Below are 23384 nucleotides of genomic sequence, written 5' to 3' on the forward strand. Positions count from 1 at the left end.
ATGTACCTTTAATAGCCATACGTGAAGACACAAAAGTTGAAAGTTTTGCGTAGATGGATTGGAACACTTGACCAACAAATGAAAAAGATGTCCTTGAGATTGCTCCACTCTCTCCAATCATCTCACAAGAATATTCACCTTGATCGCTCTCAGACACATTAGAGATATAGAGGCAGCAAGAGCCATCAGCTGAGGTTTGCAACTGATAGTGGCTACTTTGGCTCAGTTTCCTATTGTCTTTGTACCATACAACCTCCCTCACAGAGCTCTCAGCAACACAGATCATCTTTACCTTGTCTTCAGATGCCTCAGCTCTGAGTTGCCGGATAATTTTTGGAGGTGCCTCCTTTGAAGGTGTTGGTGATTTCACTGTTAGTGGGGATTTAACCCTTTTAGGTGACATTATTGGCTCAGGAGATTTGGCTGTTGGTGGAGATTTTACCCTCTGAGGAGAGGTAAGTGGCTCAGGTGACTTCATGCCTGTTGGTGATTTAACCTTCAGCGGAGAAGTGGCTGGCTCTGGAGATTTCAGGCCTGTTGGAGATTTAACTCTCTGAGGTGAAGTCATTGGTTCAGGAGACTTGACTAGAGGTGGAGATCTCACTCTTGGAGGAGATGCTATAGGTTCAGGAGACTTCAGGCCTGTGGGGGATTTAACTCTTAGAGGGGAAGTAACTGGTTCTGGAGACTTGACTGGTGTTGGTGTCTTTACACCTGGCTCAGGTGACTTGACTCTTAGTGGGGATTTAACACCCTCAGGTGATTTTATCTGAGGTTCAGGGGACTTGATACCAGTCGGTTCTGGTGACTTAACTGATGGCACCGGAGATGTGACTGGAGATTTTACTGCAGGTTCTGGTGATTTCACAGAAGGTGCTGTTGCCACAGATGGTTCAGGAGATTTCACTGCTGGTTCAGGAGATTTAACATGTGGGGTTGGTGTAACAACCTCCTCTTTGGGTGCTGGTTTGTGAATGGTCAAAGTGAACTTAGCCTCTTGCCTTCCCTCTGAATTTTCCACCACTACAGAGTAGTTACCTTCATCAGAATACTCCACTGAAGATATTTCAAATGTAGATTTGTACTGTGTTGTTGACACATGTACGCGATATGAAGTGACAACAGAATGTCCTTCGTGCATCCATGTGACACTGGGTGCTGGCTCACCATCAATATCGCAGGAAAATCTTACTGACTCACCCACAGATACAGCTAGAGATTTTGGTTTGGTGAGTATTTTGGCTGACACAGTGGATTTGACTTTCTTTACAGTTACCTCTGCTGTTGACTCAACAGTTTTTGTTTTAGATTCTGATGATGCATACCTTTCTGAGGATGAATATGTAGTTGATGACAGATACTCAGCAGATGAATGTCTGATAGGTGAAGATGCAAGCCTTTCAGACTCATATCTTTCAAAAGCAGAAACTTCATGCTTCTCAGTAAATTTTGTCTTGGATTCTTTGATTTCTAGGTGTGTCCTTGAGGCAGAAGAGGCCCTGATTGATGTTGTATGGTAATAATCAGTCTTTGTAATTTCAGGTACAAATGCTGCTGGAACTTCATCATCTCTGCGTCTTGAAGAATATGTAGAAAATGCTCCACCTGAAACATCAAGAGTTCCATAATCGGATGTTTCTCCCTTTGTATTTGTGCAGACAGCACGGTATGTGCCACTATCTTCTGCATGGCATTCAGTAATATGAAGAGTCAGGACACCGCTCATGTTGGTAAAGTGATATTTGTTGCTTTCTTGAATGGGTTGTCCATTATGGAACCACTGTATTTCAGCTTCAGGCTTTGACTGCACATTCAGTGTGAACTTAGTGTCCTGACCACATGGTACACGATGTGAACGCATTCTAACTGTGATGCGTGGGGCATGGTCAAGACTGAAAGGCTGCTGTGTTACAACCTGATACTTGCGTTCAGATTTCAGAGCAGCTTTTCTTGATTCATATCGAGACATGATGTCAAACCTTGCAGATCTTTCAAATCTTGAGGAGGACCTTGATGATCTTCTCTCAGGAGACACAGGACTAGGAGAGCGTGGACGTGTCCTTTCTGGAGTGGGAGACCTTCTCTCAACAATCTCTACTTCAGCCTCCACTGCCACATGTTTACGAGGTGGTCTGATCAATTCAGAGACAGGGCGCATCAATTCTATATAAGTTGGAGAAAGAGATCTCCTCCTTCTCATAAAATGAGAAATGGGAGGTGGAGAACCACGAGGTTTCTCTACATGCATTGTTTCTTCCATATGTTTAACTTCGGCTTTGTGGACAAACCTAGGTGACGGATGGCGCAGAGCAGACAGTTCAAATCGAACAGGGCTACCACTTGGAGGGGAGGCAGAGAAGCCAAGCTCAAGTTCTTCCTCAAGCTCTTGCCTCTCTTCCTCAGTTCGTCTCTTTGTCAGGTAGTCCTCTACTTCTTCATCTGAAAGATCGCCAAGGGAACGTCTTCTTTGTTTGAAAGAAACTACTGATTCAGGAGATACTGAGCGCCTTGCTGGTCTTACAGTTTCCAGATCATCTAATGTAAGTTTTGGAATACGCCACCTTGGTCTGAACTGATCAGTAATTCTAGGGAGAGGCACGACATAGAACTGCTCCCATCTTGAAAGACGGATGCGTTTCTGTCTCTTTTGCACAATCCTCTCCATGCGTTCAGGGATCTCATACAGGTCACGCAGTTTCTTATACCACTTCATATCAGATAATGGCACAAAGTGTTTAATGCCCTTGTCTTCTTCAAGAACAGTTGCATCATGTACTCTGGCCTCTGGAATTTCATAAGGCATTCTAAACTTCCTGCTCTCCTCTTTAATTTTCTTGATTTCTTCATCTTCTTTCTCAGAGATATCAAACTCACCCTGCACATTCTTAGTGCTTACTGCAGGTTTGTACAGTTCAGCAGCTTCCTTCAGTGCTTCCTGTGCCACAGGATTGAGTGCAATCACCTCTGCTTTTGAGAACTCTTGTGCCATTTTCAGTGTCTTTTCGATTTGATTTTGCACATATTTCTGCTTGTCTTCCTCACTCTTGAATTCCCTTCTTATGTAAGTTAGACGTTCAACCTTGAGTGTGGCTTGACAACTTGTGGAGCCAGCTGAGTTTGTGGCAGTGACCCTGTAAGTACCTGAATCTTCAGTGAGTGTTTCTCTTATATGGAGAACATAACGGTCTGTTTCTTCTTGAACAACTTCAACTTTAGGTCTAAACTCAAGAGGCTTTCCATCTTTCTCCCATTTCAGGGATGGTGGTGGAATTCCTGACACTCTCAAATCAAAGTGGACACTTTGTCCCTCCACACAATCAATATTTGCAAGGAGACGTTTGAACATTGGTCTCATTGTGTCTTCAACAACAGTGTGATGTGTTACTGTTAGGCGTGCCTTGCAGCTGTCTTCACCAAACTTGTTGTTGGCTACCACAGTGTATTCACCATCATCTTCAAGTTCAACACTGTGAATCATTAGCTGATAAAGACCCTTGTCTGTTGTAAAAGTGTACTTCTTGGGATCAGGTTTAATTCTGTGTCCTGCTTTTAGCCAAGTTACTTGTGGCTCTGGATGGACAGTTATTGTTACACCAAAGCGTACATCTTCACCAATATAAGCTGTACGGTTATATAGTGGCAGAGTAAATTCAGGTGGCCTTTGCAGGAGTTTTGTTTTGTCAATTCTACGTTTGGGTTTTTTGAGGGTACGTCCAATGTAGTATTCACGATGAGACCTCACACTCTCAACAAACAGCTCTGCGTAGGCATTTTCTTCTCTGTCTTCAGAGACAACTTTGCATCTGTAGATTCCATCATCGCACTCCTCAATGTCTTTCACATACATGCTTGCAATTCCATTGGCATAGTTAATTTCATACTTGTGGCTTGCTGACAATTTACGAGAGCCAAAGTACCAGGTTACCTCTGTGTTTCTGTCATAGTTTTGAAGGTAACATACAAAGCGAACATGGCCACCTTCTTCAGCAGAGCCATGCATGACTGGACCTGCTCTCAGCCCTTGTTCTGGATGTCCAACTTTCACTCTGCCAAATGCAACATTTCTCTGGTTTCTATATCCGCCGCCATAAGCAACACGAGCTGCAGATATAACAGTGCTCCACTCTTTCTTGGCTAGTGACTGGTAGTAACGCCTGTGTCTCAAGGTCTTTATTACTTTAGAGCTAATGTGTTCTATCTTCATCTTCAGCCAAGGATGTTCCAGAGCCTCAGATGCAGTCATACGGTGTTTACGCTCTTTTATTATCAGCCTGTCAATAAAGTCCATGGCCTCAATACTTATCTCTTTGAAAGCCTCGCTGTCAAATACATATTCGGCATTGGAGATATGTTCAATCGTTTTCTGTTTTGATTCAGCAGCAAATGGATTGAGGCCACTAAGGAGCACATAAGCAAGTACACCAACTGACCACATGTCAGTAGCAGTGGTAATAAAATCACTGCTATGGATCTCTGGTGCACAGTACTCTGGGGCAGTAAACTGAATTCTGATATTTTCACCAGGTGTCAAGAGTCTCGCTTGTCCCATTTCAATTATCTTGATTGTGCTGCTCTTTCTTGTGGCATAGACAATGTTATCAGGTCTTATATCAAAATGACCATAGTTGAGGCCATGTAAGAACTTCAGGGCCTGACAAACTTGCCTCATGTACAGGACAATTTCTTGTTCAGTGAGGTCAAAATTTGTTCCAAGACGCTCAAAAATGTCCATGCCAGATATGAATTCATAGATCAAAACATATTCCTCCAAGCTATCAAAGGACTCATGTAGATACAACAAGTTCTTGTGTCTTGCAATATTGAGCGTCTCAATCTCTCTTGCAACTAGCTCTCTGTCAGCACCTTTCACCTTAACGATCTTCGCCATAAATGTCTTCTTGGAGCTAATTTCAACGCAGCGATGAACAATTCCAAAGTGTCCACATCGTGCAAGCTCCTCAGAGATTTTGTAAAGAGCAGGAACATTCTTCACTTTAGAATGAGGTGCTTCTTCCTTTGTAACCTCTCTTGCTTCATCGACTTCTTCATCATAGTTTCTGATGGCATATTTATCTTCTCGCGGTGTCACATGTTCAGTTGGTACAGAGGGCTCACTGAGACCAAATCTGTTTTCAGCAATAACACGGAACTGGTATTTTGTCTTTCCAAATACACTCATAACTGTATATTGTGGCTCTGATGTCTGTGCAACACGGATCCATCTATCACCAGAAGCTGGACACTTCTCAACAATGTAACTGATGATTTCGCTTCCACCATCATTTGGAGGAGTCCATGTGAGTGTGATGGTATCCCTGCCAATGTCACTAACTTTAACATCCTTAGGTGTTTCAGGTACATCAGCAACATCAAGTTCAATTGTTTGCTTATCAACACCAAATCGGTTCTTGGCACATATTATATAGTATCCTGAATCCTTTCTTTGAACTCCTTTTTGGAATACAAGGGATGTGAAGGATCTTGTAACAATCACTTGATGGTATGCTGTATTATTCAGTATCTCTTGTCCCTTCTGCCATGTGATCGCAGGATCAGGTTTACCACTAATTGGAATCTTAATGGTAACCACTTCACCACGAACAGCATGGACAGCTCCCATACCTTGGAGATGTATGGGTAAGTGAACTCTGGCAGGAACTAAGAAAAAAAAGAAAAATGTAAAACTGTAAATAACATGGAATATAAATATATAAATGTTCAGATATGATGTCTAAACCATTAGTGTATATATATATATATATATATATATATATATATATATATATATATATATATATATATAATTATATAAGCAAACACACCTTCAACATCCAGGGTTACAGTTGTAGAGATTGAGCCTTGTGGATTAGTGGCTCTTATTTGGTAAACAGCTACGTCACCTTCATCAGCATTACTGATAGCAAGTTGATGGTAGCCTCCTTTGAATTCCTGTATCTTGATTTTCTCTCCATCTGGTAAAATTTCTTTGCCACTCTTATACCATTTAACTGTTGGCTTAGGGTGACCAATAACCTTGGTGACAAATGTTGCATTGGCTCTATATTTGACACACATATCCCTCAGTTCCTCTTTAAAGGATGGAGGACGAGGTGCTGTGTCTGACTTTGGAACGACTGGTTCTGAAATTTCACTCCAGTCACTCTCACCACCAATGTTCTCACATTTGACACGGAATTCATATTCAAAGCCTTCAATCAAGCCTTTAACTGTATAATGTGTCTCATGAATTTCCTCAGTTGTAACAGCAATCCATTTGTTCTGTTTCTTCTCTCTCTTTTCAATATAGTAATTCTTAATCTTAGCTCCTCCATCACTGGATGGTGGTTTCCATGTAAGAACACAAGAATCATTTGTGATGGAAGTTGCAATTGGCTGTTGAGGTATTCCAGGTTTTTCTGCAAAACATAAAAAAATCAATATAGCGTTAGACATTAAATGCATTTCATTGTTTTTGTTTCTTGATTTTCATGCTTCACACCAACATATGCAATTGAAATTGCCAGTATTATATGCCATTTACCATATGGACTCTTGATAATTAGCACAGCTGGAATTTCCAAGGACTCACTAATGCCGTATTGATTCTGTGCAGAAACACGGAAGTAATATCCAGCACTCTCAATTAGATTTGTAATACGACAGGTGTTTCCGGAGATAGATGATGACACAAGATTCCAATGTTCTCCTTCCTTTGCTTCCCGTTTTTCTACAATGTAGTTGGTGATCATTGATCCACCATCATCCTTAGGTGGTTTCCAGCTTATGATTACAGAGTTCTTCAAGAGAGCTTCAACTACAATTGGTCCTTCAGGAATCAAAGGTTTATCTGGAATGAGAATAATGGCATTTAGCATTAAAACACCTTATATTTCCATGGTCCTCAATTTTGTTGTAAATCTTTCAGTTTAATTTATTAGAAACATACCTTGGATTTCAACACGAAGGACTGTCTCAACTGAACCAAATCTGTTGCTCATCTGTACTTTGTACTTGCCAGCATTTGTCTTGCGCTGCACATTTCTGACAACCAGATGAGTATAACTCTCAGTATTCTCAATAATAACATTCTCTGATGGATTGAGAGGTTTCTTGCCATAGAACCACATGATTTGAGGAATAGGACGTCCAATATAGACAACATGAAGTCGCAGACTTGTTCCACATCCTGCATAGTATTTCTCCTTTAGTGGGAAGCCAGGATGGAAATGGGGTGCAGCGTGCAAAAAGAGCTTGCCACTGGTTTCAATCTCACCGGCCTCATTAATGGCTCTGCAAATATATAGACCTTCATCTTCCTGTTCATCAGTCAAAACTGTTAGGGAGTGGTTTCGGCCATCTGAGCTCATCTTGTATTTACGACTCTGGATCAATTCCTTGCCATATCTGTACCACTTTATTTCAGGAAGAGGCCTTCCAATAATTTGACACATCAAAGATCCAGATTCTCCAAGTTTGGTGATAGTATCTTTCATCTCTTCCTTCAGACATGGAGCCTCTCCAACTGTAAAAGATACAAAAAGTCAGTGCATGACCACATTATATATTTGCATAATTAATCCACTATCAAATTAAATATCTCATCAACATACCACTAAGTTTGGTTTTGATGCCCATTGCAGTTCTACGGGGTCTGCTAAGTCCAGTTTCATTTTCAGCAAACACTCTAAACTCATATTCAGTTGCCTCCATGAGACCACCCATAGTGAACTGCCTGTCCTTTGAACGCTCCTTGTTGCATTTCTTCCAGGCACTTTCACCTGCTTGCCTGAACTCTATCCAATATCCAAGAATTTCTTTGCCACCATCAGTTTCAGGGCGCAACCAGTGAATGGTGATGCAATCCTTTGTAATGGAGATGATGTCAATCTCTCCTGGTTGACTTGGTTTATCTGTTAAAATGAGAAAATATATTATGTAAGAATGTAGACTTGTTAGGACTATATATAAATACATTTAAATAAACAGATTTTAAAGATCAAACACATATTACTCACCAAATGGATCCTTGCATACAACTGCTTCAGATACAGGTCCAGGCTCACTTTGACCTATGTCATTTTGAGCAATCACACGGAACTGATACTCCGCATCAGGGATGAGACCCGTGAGGGTATACATTGTTGTAGTGATGTGAGTCTTGTTGTGACGAACCCATTTCTCAGTGGAGGTCTCTCTTCTCTCAACATAGTATCCAGTCACACGAGAACCTCCATCATCCTTTGGCCTTGACCAAGATAGGCCAATGGTAGACTTTGTGATATCCATAATTTCTGGAGGGAAGCTTGGAGGCTCTGGTGGACCTTTTTGCAAAGTGCCAAAAAACAACAGCTGTCTTTTAGTTCTGAACTCTGATAAAGGAAGTTATTAGTTAAAGGTCATTGAAATGTAGAAATACTTACAAAGAGCAGTCTTGGGTATGACAGACTCATCGGATTTGAGAGCTCTACTTATTCCAAACTGGTTCTCTGCTGAAACTCGGAAGTGGTACTCGACGTTTTCCTTCAATCCCTTGACCACCAGTGACGTGTCAACCACACGAGAGTCAACAGTGTACCAGGCTGCCTTTGGTACCTCACGTCTCTCCACAATGTAACCAAGGATGTCAGAGCCACCATCTTCTGAAGGTGGTCTCCAGCTCACCCTTACAGAACGAGCTTGAATATCATCAAACTCCAATGGTCCTTCAGGTGGATCTGGGCGCCCAATAACTTTAACTTTGATGTATACAGCTTTCCTTCCACATTTATTCTCCAACAGAAGATCGTATGTGCCAGTGTCATCTCTGTGGGCTTCCTTGATCACCAGCTCTGTTCGTTCCTCACCAGTGGCAATCATAGCTCTGTGAGAAATATCCCGACCTTCCTTTGTCCACTTACAGACTGGCAATGGTTTTCCCTTAATTGGTACAGACAGTCTTATGACTCCACCTTGTCTAACAATATAGCCTTCTTGGTACTTCTTATCCAATTCATAATCAGGATATGCTGAAAGAGTAAAGTATTATGTTAGAATACTTGGGTACTGCAAAGTATATATTTTTAATCAGCACCAAACCTAACATATGTTCTTACCAAGCATTTCAATGACTTTGACGACTCCTGGAACCTCAGCTGGTTCTCCAGGTCCACCAGCATTGCATGCCATCACACGGAATCTATACTCTGCACCTTGTGGCATATGTGTCAAAGTGTATTCACAAAGCTTAATAGGTGTTGTGTTGCATTTGGTCCATTCAACCTGGTCAACCTTCTGCATTTCAATCAAGTAACCAGTAACCACAGCCCCTCCCACTTCTTCTGGTGGAGACCATGCCAGTGATACAGATGTCCTGGTGGTATCTGTGACTCTAGGATTTATGGGTATGCCAGGAGGCTCTGTTGAACAAAATAGATGATGTTCAAAAAAATTTATTTTCTTGAAAAAGTTTAATGCTGCAACAGTGAAACATTATTTTTGTACATACCAATGGGATCCATTGCAATCATAGGTTTGGAATTTTCACTTGGTTTGCCAGCACCTCTAGAATTGATAGCTGTCACTCTGTATTCATATTCAAGGCCTTCAATAAGTCCTGTAGATCTGTATCTTGTCATTGTCACAGGATTCTTATTAATGCGCACCCATCTGTCAGATCCAGCTTCTTTACGCTCAATAATGTAGCCTGCCACTGAAGAGCCACCATCAACTTCTGGTGGCCTCCAAGTTAGCGTCATGCCATCATGAGACACATCTAATATTTCTGGTATGCTTGGTGCATCAGGAACAGCTGTAAACAAACAGGAAGATTATTCTTTATTCTCCATTATATTAAAAATATATACATGATCATGTTAAGAACTTACTCTTAGCACTCTTGCACTCCACAACTTCAGACTGAAGGAATGCACCAATGCCAAATCGATTTGTTGCGGCTACACGGAACACATATTCTGTTCCTTCAGTAAGTCTAGTAAATTTGAATGTTGTCCTTGTGACAGACTCAGAGATAGGCAGCCATCCAGGGCGATGAGCATCACGCTGCTCAACAACATAGCCACTGATATTGGCACCTCCATCCCTCTCTGGTGGTTCCCAGCTACATGTAACAGACATCGCATCGACTTCTTCAATTCTCATAGGTCCAACAGGCACACCAGGTTTATCTAAAAGGAAATGAAATTGTTCAATTTTAATTATACCTGAATCTTTTATTACTGATGTACATAAATTGTACTATTAAAAATGTTTCTCACCAAGAATAATAACTTTAATGATTTCCGTAGATGTTCCAGCCACATTCTTTACTTCAAGAGTATAGTCTCCGGTGTCCTCGATTGTGGTTTCGCGAACTGTCAGTTTAGTGTATTTGGCAGTTGTTTCAATCTTGATACGGTCAAGCGTGTCCTTCATTTTAACACCACCAAAGAACCATGAACAAGTTGGTGCAGGTCTTCCTTTAATTGGAATGTTGAGCACAATTGGCTTGCCCGCAGGAATATTGACAATCTTTTGAGGAATGCCAAGTAGGTCAATCTTTGGTTTATCTGTAGAAAGAACAGTGATATATATAAATAATAATGTGTGTTTTACAATCAACAATGTACAGTCAGCCCTCAATATTCGCAGATTTAATTTCATAAAATCTGATTATTATTTGGAGTTTTCCATATCAATTCAATAAATAAATATAACTTTTTTTGGAGATGTCTACTGAGGAAGACATGATAATATGCATATGCTAAAAAAGTAAAAAAAAAATTATTAAGTCTTAAACTCAAAACATATGTATTAATAAATTACTCTGTCCTTAATACCATAAAGATATGTGCAAATTATAATAAAAAGTTTCATTTTATAAGATGTTTGTTTGCTAAAGAACTGATTATGCACTGTGAGGATGCCACACACTTTGTCTCTGTACAGCCTCATGTTATTTGTTTGTCATTTGTCAGTCTCATATTTCTTGCAAATTTTTGTATCTTTAAATTGCAATGTTTTTAAATATCAACTGAAATTATTGTAATATTAAATGATAATGCTTCTAGCATTCACAAGAGACTGGAAAAGAGCTTTCTTTTCAGGGGGCCTGCAACCATAACCTCCTGTGAATGTAAAGGGTTGATTGTATATTTATTTGCATTTTTCTAAATTATTTAAAAGCTGCTTGAAAATAGCCTACCTCTCTGTTCTTGAATAGTAATAGGTGTCATCAGGTCTCTGGGTTCACTGCGGCCTCTGCTGTTCTCAGCTCTGATTCTAAACAAATATTGCTCATTCTCATTCAGAGAGGGTATGGTGTGTTGCAAAACTGATGCCCTCACAATAGCAACATCCATCCATCTGTCAGTGCCCATCTTACAGGCTTCAATCACAAAACCAGTAAGTCTGCTGCCTCCATCATGAAGTGGTTTCTCCCATCCAAGTGTAACAGTGGACTTTGTAATATCAATGACTTGCAATTCTTGAGGAACAGATGGAACTTCACATACCAGTACTGACTCACTGGTTTCACAAGGTTCTCCAATTCCATATATGTTTTCAGGCAACACTCTGAAGAAATATTGTGTTCCTTCCTCTAATCCAGTGATTCTGTAGAGGGTTTTCTTGCATTCATTCGTTACCATTTTGTAAGATTTCATTGATGCTTCCCGTTGTTCAATAATGTAATTGTTGACTGGAGCCCCTCCATCAATAGTAGGCACATCCCATGTAATAACAACAGATTCTTTAGTGTAATCCTTGACCTTGACAACTGCACAGGGTCCAGGTGTATCTGTAATAGGAACGTATTTTAAATATTATTTTGACTATGGGTGTTGTCAAACAAAAAAAAAAGAAAAGAACTGTTTGCAGAACTATAATATCTTACCATATATCTTTACAAGAATGGTAATGGTCTTTTTGCCAGATGGATTTTCAGCTTCAATTGTATACTTTCCAGCATCGTAACGATGCACTTTCTCCACGGTCAAAGCTGTGGTGCTCTCTGTTGTATCAATGTATCCACGGGACTGGAGGTCGATTCCAGGCTTTCTCCAGGAAACAACTGGAACAGGCCTTCCAAGTACTGTTGCTTTTAGATGTAAAGTGCTGCCAGCTCTCAGACAAACAGTTTTCTTCAATTCCTCAGGTAAATCAATATCTGGTATTTCTGAGAAAAATACATTGAAATGCATTTTAGTTTAACTGGTAATTAAGTTTATGTTTCTGGTTCAAAGATTAAGCCAATTCTTAATAAATTAATACATTTATCTAATAGTATGAGTTCTCAAATCCTCACTATGCTTAGTTTTAACATCCTAAAATTTTACTGATAGTTACACTGATAATAAATTTAAATATGCCATTTCTTATGTAAAACTTACCAACTCTTTCTGATGGTACAACCTCCACACTGCCTTCACTGAATTCTCCAGTGCCCATTGCATTTACAGCAGCCACTCTGAACCTATACTTCTTGTTGCTTGTAAGACCAGCTGCTGTATATTCAGTAGAAGTCAGGATCTTCTGGGTAGCTCTATACCATTGTTCGGTTCCTTCCTCCAAAATCTCCATGATGTAGCCCGAGACATCTGACCCACCATCATACATAGGTCTGGTCCAAGTCATACTGATGCTGTGTTTGGTAGTGTCCGTTATACGAGGAGTGGATGGAGGAGCTGGGGTATCTGTCATAAGTAAAAAACAGTTACATGTGTTGGTGAAATGTGCAAGTCTAGTAAGAATGTATACAGCAACTGAGACTGGAATTATGAAGGCAGTTTAAAACAATTACTTACATGTTGGGTCCCTGCAGAGGACATATTCAGATGCCTCACTTGGTAAGCTGGTTCCAGCTGCATTGGCAGCTGCAACACGGAATTGGTATTCACTGCCTTCTAACAAACCAGTGATCTTGAGTCTTGTGTCATAGACGGTGTAAGTTTTGTTCACTCTTGTCCATCTCACACTGCTCTTCTCGCGTTTTTCCACAAGGAAGTTATTAATTTCACTTCCACCATTAGACTCTGGCTTCAGCCACTCAATGATGACATGCTGCTTTCCAACAGCAGTAATTTCTGGTGCTCCAGGGGCTGTTGGAACAGCTATAAAACACAAAAAATAATTATTAATTATTTACTTGCTCCTTTAGTTTAGAAGTTAAATATGACTTGTAACTGGCACTTACTGTAAGCATTTCTTGCAATGATTGGCTCAGACTCCAGTGGCACACCAGGTCCATATTTATTGACACCTCTGACACGGAAGATATACTCGTTGTTCTTGATTAATTTTGTACTGACACATGACAGAGTCTTGCATTCAGTTTCCACTACAACCCAGTTGAGCCTACTAGTTTCACGTCTCTCAACTATATAGTGCGCGACAGTATCTCCTCCATCCTCAAAAGGTATCTTCCAAGAAACTGTGCATTTTTCCTCTGTGACCCTGCTGATTATGACTTTACCCTCAGGAGGTCCAGGTGTATCTGTAAACAATGAGATAGCAGAAGTAACTCATCAGAAATATAATATCCAAAATGCCCATCAGAGAAAGATACATTGGACTTTAGCAGTTCAATGAGTCGTTATTTCTTACCAAGAACTTTAACAATAACGGCTGCTGTCTTGGTTCCACTGGCATTCTTAACAGTCAGAATATATTTTCCAGTATCATTCCTGTCACATGACTTGATGATTGCCATAGCTCTTGTGCTGGTGTATGTTAATGAGTACTTGTCACCAGGCTCCAGCTCCTTCTCACCCTTGGACCAAAACACTTTGGGTTCAGGTTTACCACCAACTGCAGCATCTAGGACAAGGTCTGATCCAGCTCTAATAGTGACAGTCTCACCCACAAGTTTGCTGTCTAATTCAGCCTTGGGTGGTGCTAAAAAAAATCAATGGTGCATATTAGGGCAATGCATTTTAATTTTTAGCAATTATATATTTGTACATTAAACAGGATAATATCTTACTGTATTCATCCTTGCATGTGACAGGTCCTGTTGTTTCAGATGGCATACTGTGGACTCCTGCAGCATTTCTGGCAATGACACGGAACTCATACACTACATCCTCCTCCAGTGATGTTATAGTAAAAAAGTTTTCAGTGATAGTAGTGTAGTTGCACTTCAACCAGCGAGCTTCATCATCATCAGTGGATGCTTTGCGTTCAACTACATAGCCCACAATTTTGCTGCCTCCATCATTGAATGGTATGGACCACTTAATAGATACTGAAGATCTTGTGATATCATAAACCTCTGGTTTACCTGGTGGGTCTAAATAACAAATGTTTAGCTGTAAGCACTAAGTCATTAAACAAATGATACAAAAAAAATGCATAATAAGGTAAATTACCAGGGAGACACTGATTTTGTGCAGACACATTGATTTTAGTTAAGAACATATACCTTAGTAAAAACACAAAACATATGTTAAGTAGCTCAATACATACCAACTGGATTCAAAGCCAGCACTGGTCTTGAAGCTTCACTTGCTTTGCTCAGTCCAGCAATGTTCATTGCATATACTCTGAACTGATATTCAAGTCCTTCAATGAGACCGGAGACCTTGTAGTGACACTCAAGGCAAGGGATTTTGTTTTCCCGTACCCATAAAATGGTATTGCGCTCTTTCTTCTCAATCCAATAACCAGTGACCTGGCTTCCACCATCATGATATGGCACATCCCATTTAATAGAAATGACATTAGCAGAGACTGATACCACATCTGGGCGGGCTGGTGGACTTGGTGGAACTAGGAAATGGACACAATTGTTATCATTTATGAACTAATTTAATAAAGACACACATACACACAAAATAATAAAATGATTGGTACTTACTGAACGGATGTTCAGCAACAATGGCTTGGGACTCAATTGGCTTGCTGACACCAAATTTGTTCTCAGCACAGATTCGGAATGTATACTCCATGTATTTTGTCAAGTGTGTCACTTTGATGGTTGTGCGTTTCACACTTGAGTTCACAACTTGCCATGATGTTTGACCAGATTCACGTTTCTCAACAATATAGTTGGTGATATCTGTTCCACCATCATCAGTAGGCTCAGCCCATGCCAGCACACAAGACTCTGAGGTGATTCCTGAAATTTCAACTGGTCCTGTTGGTGGGTTAGGTCTTCCAAAGACAATTACATTTATGGAAAATGTCTTTGAGCCAGCAGCATTCTCTAGAGTGAGATAATATTTTCCACTGTCACCTCTCTTGGCATCCTTGACTAACAAGGTGGTTCTTTCTTTGGAAGTCTTGATGGAGACTCTGTCAGTTTCCTTGAGTTTCATTTCCTCAAGCTTCCATGTTACTTTTGGAGCTGGTCTGCCAGTAATAGGAATATCAATGGCAAAGGAACTGCCAGACTTACAGGTAATAAGCTGCTTGTTGATGCTGCTAAGGTCTGCAGTTGGTTCAATTTGTGGTTCTTTGATAATAACAGAACTAAGAGCATCTCTGGGATAACTGATTCCAGTGTCATTTTGGGCTTTGACACGAAATTCATACTCTATATTTTCAACCAAGCCCTCAAGGACCATCTTCAAAGATTTAGTCTGACCACCAACAACCCAGTGATCAGAGCCTTTCTTCCTTGTCTCCACAATGTATCCTGTGATGCGGCTTCCGCCATCATGTTCAGGTTTCATCCATACCAAGGTAGCTGTTGAAGCTGTAGTGTCAATAATATCCAGTCTTTTGGGTGGTGCAGGCTCCTCTGTGGCAATTATTGGTTCTGACATTTCATAAGGCTCACCCATGCCATACTGATTTTCGGCAATGACTCTGAAGAAATACGGTACACCAACAGCAAGATTGGTTACTCTGAGAATTTGACGAGTACATTTGGGACTAAGCTCTTGCCAACTCAGACGACTTGCTTCACGTTTTTCAACAATGTAGTGATGAACACGAGCACTGCCATCATTGGTTGGAGCATCCCACATAAGTGTCAGACTTCCTCTTGTCACATCCTTGAAAGAGAGAGGACCAGGGGGTCCAGGTGTATCCAATACTTTCACTGTTAATGTAATGGATTTACGCCCACTGTTGTTTTCAAGGGAAAGTGTATATTTGCCAGAATCATACCTGGTGCAATTTTCAATTGTCAAAGTGCTGAATGTGTCTGTAGTGTTAATATCTACCATCACACCAATATCTCCATCTGCTTTTGACCATGTAGCCAGTGGAACAGGTTTTCCATAAAAAGGAATATGAAGAGAAACTGTTCCTCCGCTCTTCACAACATGTGTTTGTTTGAAATCTGCACCAATGTCAATCTCTGGTGATGTCAGCCTGTCCAATGCTTGCACTGCATTTGGAACCTCAGATGGCTCTCCCTTTCCAGCACTATTAACAGCAGAAACACGGAATTTGTACTCTTCACCCGGTTCCAAATCTGTTACTGTGTACTTTGTATGTATGCAAGTTTGACTGTTGACTCTATGCCATTCTTCAAGGCTTGCCTTGCACATCTCAATAATGTAACCAATGATCTCCAAACCACCATCAAAGACTGGTGTGGTCCACTCTAGAGTAATGGATGTCTTTGTTGAGTCAATGACTTTTACCATTGTTGGTGCACTAGGTGCACTTGTTGGTTCTCTGCACTTAAATAGTCGGGAGGTGCCACTTGGAGGTCCAACACCTGCACCATTTTCAGCCATTACACGGAATTCATATTCATTTCCTTCATTCAAATGGGTGACTCTGTGTCTCAGTTCAGTGATTGGCCTCTTTGCTGAAACCTTTATCCATTGTAAGCTCTTTTTCTCTCTTCTTTCAAGAATGTAGTGCTTGATTTCATTTCCACCATCATATCTTGGTCTTGTCCAGCATAATGTAATACTGTCTCCTGTCACATGAGTGCAGTCAGGAGTTCCTGGAGCATCTGGTACAGCTATAAAACAAAAAAATCACCTTTTAAATAAAATATTATATTACTTGGCAAAGAATATTTGTATGCATAAGTAGTACACAAGTACATAAGATATGAAATATTACTTACTGTATTGCATTTTAGCAACAACTGGTTCTGATTCCAGTGGTTTACCAACACCAAATTTGTTGACAGCAGAAACACGGAATTGATATTCATTGCCCTTTATCAATTTGGTGGCATTGTAAGAGCATGCTTCACACTTGGATGTAACAAGAGCCCAGGAAATTCGTGAAGTTTCACGCTTCTCAATCACATAATGAGTGATAGCTGCACAGCCATCATTTTCTGGGGGACTCCACCAAAGTGTTGCTTTCTCAGCACAGATATTTGTGAAGCGAAGTGGGCCCTCAGGTGGTCCAGGAGTATCTAAATTGCACATAAAAAGAATTAATGTTATTTTATTTTCTCAAAATTTTATTGTCTAATTATATTTTAAACAGTTCTAACAAACCTTGAACTCTAACAAGAACATCCTCCTTCTTTGTTCCAGAACTGTTCTTGGCTTCAACAGTGTAGATTCCACGATTGTCACGATCAGCATCTCTAATGAACAGTGAGCTGGAACCAATAATTGTTGTGATATCAACAAGCATTTTATCAAGTTCCTTTCCATCCTTATACCATGTAACCTGAGGTACAGGACGACCACTAATAGTGCAACTTAGTTTTATGTTTTCTCCAGCCTTGATTGTCAGCGTCTTTTCCGCACTAAACTGAATCTCAGGAATAACTGAAAAATAAAAAAACAAATGATGTGTATGAGCATTCAATGCAAACATTAAAAATACTACGTGCAAACATGTTATTGATATAATTGTATTCATCAATTACATACCGCTTTCATCCTTGGTCATTATGTAGCCAGATGATTGTGATGGTGGACTAACTGTTCCAACTGCATTTCTGGCAATTACCCTGAATTCAAAACGATCACCACAAGCAAGGCTAGTTACTGTATACTGGCATTCACTTATATCAATAAAATTGCATCTAAGCCAGCGTGCTCTTCCTTGACGTCTCTCAACACTATATGCCACAATCCTACTGCCTCCGTCACGTTTAGGTGGCTCCCACTGAAGCGTGACAGAATCTCTTGTAACATCAATGCAGTTAGGTGTGCCAGGAGGGTCTAAATAATAAAACAGATGAAAATTAGTTAGTTAATACTCATATTTTCTTGTATTTTTGGAAGAACAGGACATTTAAGCATTTAAACTGAGACTCACCAACTGGGGAAATAGCAAGTTTGTGCTTGCTTTGCTCACTGACTGGACTCATTCCTGCATTGTTCTGAGCATACACTCTGAATGAATATTCCAGTCCTTCAATGAGACCAATTGCTCTGTACTCTCTTCCAGAAATGACATTGGAATTCACTTTGGTCCAGAGAAGGCTGTTTCTGTCTTTTTTCTCAAGATGGTATCCAGTAACTGGAGAACCACCATCAAAGCTAGGAGCCTCCCAAGACACAGTCATGCCATCACTTGTAACATTAAATACAACAGGCTTTCCAGGGGGGCCTGGTGGCTTATACTGATGTTGGGCAACAACATCTGATGAAGTGAGTGGCTCGCTAACTCCATATTTGTTCTCAGCACGCACTCTGAATTGGTACTCAGTGCCCTTAACCAAGTTGGGTATTTTAAATGTGGTCCTGACCACACTGGAACAAACAATTTTCCAAGCTGCCTGAGAAGTTTCTCGTTTTTCCACACTGTAACAAGTGATTTCTCCACCACCATTTTCCTGTGGTTCATTCCATGAAATAATGATGCTCTGAGCTTTGATTTCATCAAATCGAATGGGGCCTACTGGTGCAGAGGGTGGACCGAGAGTGATAACTCTGATGTCAAAGAAGTTCCTGACAAGTCTGTTATCAAGTACCAAGGTGTATTTGCCTGCATTTTCCTTCCTTGCATTTCTCACAATCAGGGTAGCTTTGTTCTCTGTGCGTCTGAAACGAACTTGTTCACTTTCTTTTAGTGGACCATCATCTTTCAACCATGAAATTGTTGGTTTGGGTTTGCCCTTGTATGGTAATTCAATATTAATATTTTGTCCGATGCGGACACTTAATTCATTGTTGGGATAATCTATAAGGTTAGCCTCTGGTGGTATAAGGAAGTCCTTCACTGTAATAGGACCAATTTGAGAGAAGTCACTGAGACCTTTCATATTCTTGGCATAAACTTTGAAGAAAACCTCAGAATGTTCTTTAAGATTTGTTACTTCAAACATGCATTGCCGGCATGTACCAGAAAGACTCCATGTTCCCTCATCTTTTGCTTTCTTTTCAATGATGTACTCAGAAATGTGGCTGCCACCATCATGTTCAGGCTTTGTCCATGCCAAACTTACTGATGTATTAGATGAATCTACCATGACAAGGTTCTTTACAGGACCAGGTGTCTCAGTTGCTCTAACAGGTTCCTTGGTTTCACAGGTATCCCCAACGCCATTTTCATTTTCAGCAGATACACGGAACAAATAAGCAATCTCTTCAGAGAGGCCTTCGACTTTGTATGATGTGTTGGCACATTCGGCTGTCACGATAGAGTAAGCCTTACATTTAGCATCCTTCTTTTCTATTATATAGTTGTTGACAGGAGCGCCACCATCAATAAGTGGAGGCTCCCAGCTTAGGGTGAGTTTACCTCGTGTCACATTTTTCACCACCAGTTTACTGCAAGCAGAAGGTGAATCTAACACCTTCACAGATATTGTAATTGTCTTTGGCTCGCCAACTCCATTTTCAATCTCTAGAAGGTATTTGCCTGAATCATCTCGAGTGACTTTTGGAATGATAAGAGTTGTTGAATAATCTGTGTTATTAATGGTATATTTTGCATCACTGGCAATATTCTTATCTCCTCTTCTCCATGTAACGTTTGGTGCAGGTCTTCCCTTGAGAGGTATCATGATTTCCACATCTTTTCCAGCCTTTGCTGTATACTGAGTTGACATTGAAATATCAAGATCAACATCGGCCTCCTCTGTTGGAATATAAGAGAAACAAACAGTACATTTATAGTATTGGCAATGTATGTAAATCACATTGCTATGATTCAGACACTACTGATAATTGTTAGGTGCATACGTAAAAACAAACCTAGAATATCTTTGGCCTGAATTGGCTGAATCATTTCAATGGGACGTCCAACTCCAGAACAGTTAACAGCAGAAACACGGAAGTAGTAGTAGACTCCTGGTTTCAGATGAGATACCACATACTCAGTGGTTCTAACTTCATCCTTGGAGCTAATTGTAACCCACTCTTTTTCATCAGCCTTCATTTGCTCAACTACATAGCTTCTGATTTCACTGCCACCATCATAAACGGGTTTCACCCATCCAAGGGTAATTGATGTCTTGGTTGAATCAACAACTCTGAGTTTTGTTGGTTCACTTGGTGGATCTGAAATTAAATATAACAATATATTTTATTCACACATTATAATACACAAGAAATAAGTATATGCACTATTTATTGTTATAAAACTATTCTTATGAAGAAATTGGTAAAAGTAAAAGTAGTAAAGATTGTCTTACCAATGGGATCATATGCTCTATAAAAGATGGATGCTTCAGAGTATGGACCTGCTCCAGCTTTGTTAATTGCACAAACACGGTACTGATATTCATTTCCTTCTGTGAGTTTGCTAACTTTCTGCCTAGTGTCACGAATTGGATCTTTTATGACCTTGAACCACTGTAGACTCTTCTTTTCTCGTTTTTCGAGATAATATCCATCAATATCACTGCCACCATCTAAGCTTGGTCGTTCCCATACAACAGTCATTGTTGATCTGGTAATCATGGTAACTTGAGGCTTGGAGGGTTTGCTGGGGCACACTGTAAAATAGAGTATTATTGTTAAATTCAAATAAAATACATTAAAATGTATTTAGTTGATTGGAATTATCAGAGGACTAGAAATGTAATTACCAAAAGAATTCTGTGCAATAACAGGCTCAGATTCTAAAGGATCCCCAATTCCATATTTGTTAACACCACGGACACGGAAGATGTATTCGTTGCCTTTGATAAGCCTTGGAACAGACACAATGCAGTCCTCCAGTTTCTCAGAGATGATGGACCACATAATTCTGCTACTTTCACGTTTTTCCACAATGTAATGGGTGACCATTGCACCACCCTCATCAGCTGGAGGATCCCACATAATTGTAATTGTGTCTGCTGTGATTTTCTTGAACTGAATGTGAGCTGCAGGAGGTCCAGGTTTGTCTAATGGATGCAAAAATATACATACATATTAATATATAGATATTACACAAACAATTACTTTTTTCAACAGAATTAATCAAAGGGTTATTACCAACATACCTTGTATAAGTACTCGAATGGCAGCATAAGCTGAGCCCAAAGAATTCTTTATCTTGAGTTCATATGTTCCAGAGTTCAAACGTGTGGTATCCTTGACTGTGATGCATGCAAAATCGCTGGTGTTTGATATAACTGTCTGAGCTCCAGATTCAAGCTCTTTTCCATCTTTGAACCATTCAATTGTTGGCTGAGGTTTAGCAACAATTCCGATTTTAAGTTGAACTGTTGATCCTGCTTTATGTTTAACAACATCAAGATATTCTGTAGGAACTTCAATCTGAGGGGCACCATATGTATCCACGCACGTTACTGGTCCAACACTAGCTGAGGGGTTACTGATGGAACCAACTGCATTCTGTGCTAAGACCCTAAATTCATAAGATTCATCTTGAGTCAAACCTGATACAGTGAATTTTGTGTCAGAAACTTTAGCCAAATTAGCCTTCAACCATTTTCCTTTTGGACCGTCTTTCTTCTCGATTATGTACCCAGTCACTGTGCTTCCACCATCATATGAGGGTCTCTGCCAGGCAAGGCTGATTGAATTTTTTGTAATATCTGTGACACGGAGATCAGTTGGTGGTTCTGAAAAACAATATTAAAATTAAGTGGGAATTTCAGCAATTTCAGTCATTTTTCTGCCAAAACAATAAATATATTAATATGTCCTTACCACAAGCATCAATTGCCAAAACAGGCTCTGAAATCTTGCTGACTGGACCAATGCCAGCTGCATTTTCTGCTGCAACTTTGAACTCATAGATCAGGCCAGGATTGATGTTTGTCACTTTGAAATGTGTAGCACGAATGACAGTTTTGTTGACTTTCTTCCACAGGATACTGTTTTTGTCTTTCATTTCAAGGTGGTATCCAAATACATGGCTTCCTCCATCAGAAGAGGGCTCTTTCCAGTTGACAGTAATACTTTCTCTAGTGATAGCAGATACCCATGGGGTTGAAGGTGCTTCAGGAATAGCTGAAACAGAGTGCAGCACATTTTTTGTTGATATCTGCTTTCCAGTTAAATTTAAATAATAATAAATAAATTGTATGCAGGAAGAAACATTACTTACTATATGGTAGACTGACTGTGACAGGTGGTGAATCAATGTTGTCACTGATACCAAATCGATTTTCTGCCCTGATTCTGAACTGATACTCAACTCCAGTCATTAGTTTCAAGATTTTGATTGAGCATCTTGCTACTGCAGATGAAACTTCAACCCAGTTTGCAGTAGTTGTTTCACGTTTGAGGACAATGTAGTTGGTAATTGGGCTACCACCGTCGTAAGCAGGAGGGAGCCACTTCAGATTTACACTGTCTTCTGTGATATCACACATCTCAACTGGCCCAACAGGTGGAGTAGGTCTGTCCAGCACTACAATATTTAGGAAAGTCTTTGTTGTTCCACTTGAGTTGGAGGCTGTTATGTCATATCTGCCTGCATCATGAGCAACACTCTCTCGCAGAGTGATAAGAAGACACTCAGGAGTTACTTCATAGTTGAATCGCATGGTTGATTTCAGAACATGATCATCCTTTGACAGAGAAACTTTTGGTAGTGGTTTACCCGTTAGAGGTATCTCAACCTTAAGATTTGAACCTGCCTTTACATAGGTAGTATTGTGTTGGAAGTCCTTCATGTTAATCTCAGGTGCCTCTGTTGATACAAAAGAGAAACATGTATACACATATTAATGCAATTCCAAGTCATATGAGTAATAGTACTTTCAGCAAATTTGCCACTATATAACTTACCTAGCTGATCTTTAACAAGCACTGGCAGAACCATGTCTTTAGAGTCACTAAGTCCAGCATGATTTTCAGCACGGACTCTAAAGTAGTATTCAGCATTTTCTTTCAAGCCATAGACAACAAACTGAGTTGTTTTAGTGACACCACACTTTATCCACTTCTGCTGCCCTTTTTCTAGAGCATCAACCTGGTAACTGGTAATCCTGCTACCACCGTCATGCTCAGGTTTGTTCCAAGCTATGGCAACACTGTCTTTTGTGACATCAATTACTCCAAGTTTTTCTGGAGGACTTGGTTTTTCTGAAAGTTAATAGTTATGTATTGGTTAAAATAAAAATGCACAAA

At 40.1% G+C, this 23384-nt stretch overlaps 1 protein-coding gene across 1 annotated transcript in view; it reads right to left on the reverse strand.

Annotated features, from left to right (window-relative positions):
* Positions 1–23384, reverse strand: part of ttn.2 (titin, tandem duplicate 2) — a 173622-nt gene that overhangs the window by 890 nt on the left and 149348 nt on the right. The window contains exons 173-203 of the mRNA XM_066641306.1: positions 23043–23339; positions 22357–22944; positions 21957–22259; positions 21284–21868; positions 20885–21184; positions 20489–20791; positions 20049–20354; positions 18166–19932; positions 17775–18068; positions 17391–17669; positions 17006–17305; positions 14831–16897; positions 14440–14742; positions 13958–14263; positions 13579–13869; positions 13169–13468; positions 12780–13085; positions 12366–12668; positions 11870–12151; positions 11180–11773; positions 10254–10544; positions 9864–10163; positions 9485–9787; positions 9093–9395; positions 8421–9005; positions 8016–8321; positions 7611–7910; positions 6947–7522; positions 6542–6847; positions 5823–6416; positions 7–5658 (exon numbers count right to left, since the gene is read on the reverse strand). Of these exons, the coding sequence (XP_066497403.1) occupies positions 7–5658; positions 5823–6416; positions 6542–6847; positions 6947–7522; positions 7611–7910; positions 8016–8321; positions 8421–9005; positions 9093–9395; positions 9485–9787; positions 9864–10163; positions 10254–10544; positions 11180–11773; positions 11870–12151; positions 12366–12668; positions 12780–13085; positions 13169–13468; positions 13579–13869; positions 13958–14263; positions 14440–14742; positions 14831–16897; positions 17006–17305; positions 17391–17669; positions 17775–18068; positions 18166–19932; positions 20049–20354; positions 20489–20791; positions 20885–21184; positions 21284–21868; positions 21957–22259; positions 22357–22944; positions 23043–23339 (19590 nt within the window). The remainder of the gene's footprint in view (positions 1–6; positions 5659–5822; positions 6417–6541; positions 6848–6946; positions 7523–7610; positions 7911–8015; positions 8322–8420; positions 9006–9092; positions 9396–9484; positions 9788–9863; positions 10164–10253; positions 10545–11179; positions 11774–11869; positions 12152–12365; positions 12669–12779; positions 13086–13168; positions 13469–13578; positions 13870–13957; positions 14264–14439; positions 14743–14830; positions 16898–17005; positions 17306–17390; positions 17670–17774; positions 18069–18165; positions 19933–20048; positions 20355–20488; positions 20792–20884; positions 21185–21283; positions 21869–21956; positions 22260–22356; positions 22945–23042; positions 23340–23384) is intronic.

Source organism: Hoplias malabaricus, chromosome 12 (genome assembly GCF_029633855.1).
Source record: "Hoplias malabaricus isolate fHopMal1 chromosome 12, fHopMal1.hap1, whole genome shotgun sequence".
Classification (NCBI taxonomy): Eukaryota; Metazoa; Chordata; class Actinopteri; order Characiformes; family Erythrinidae; genus Hoplias; species Hoplias malabaricus.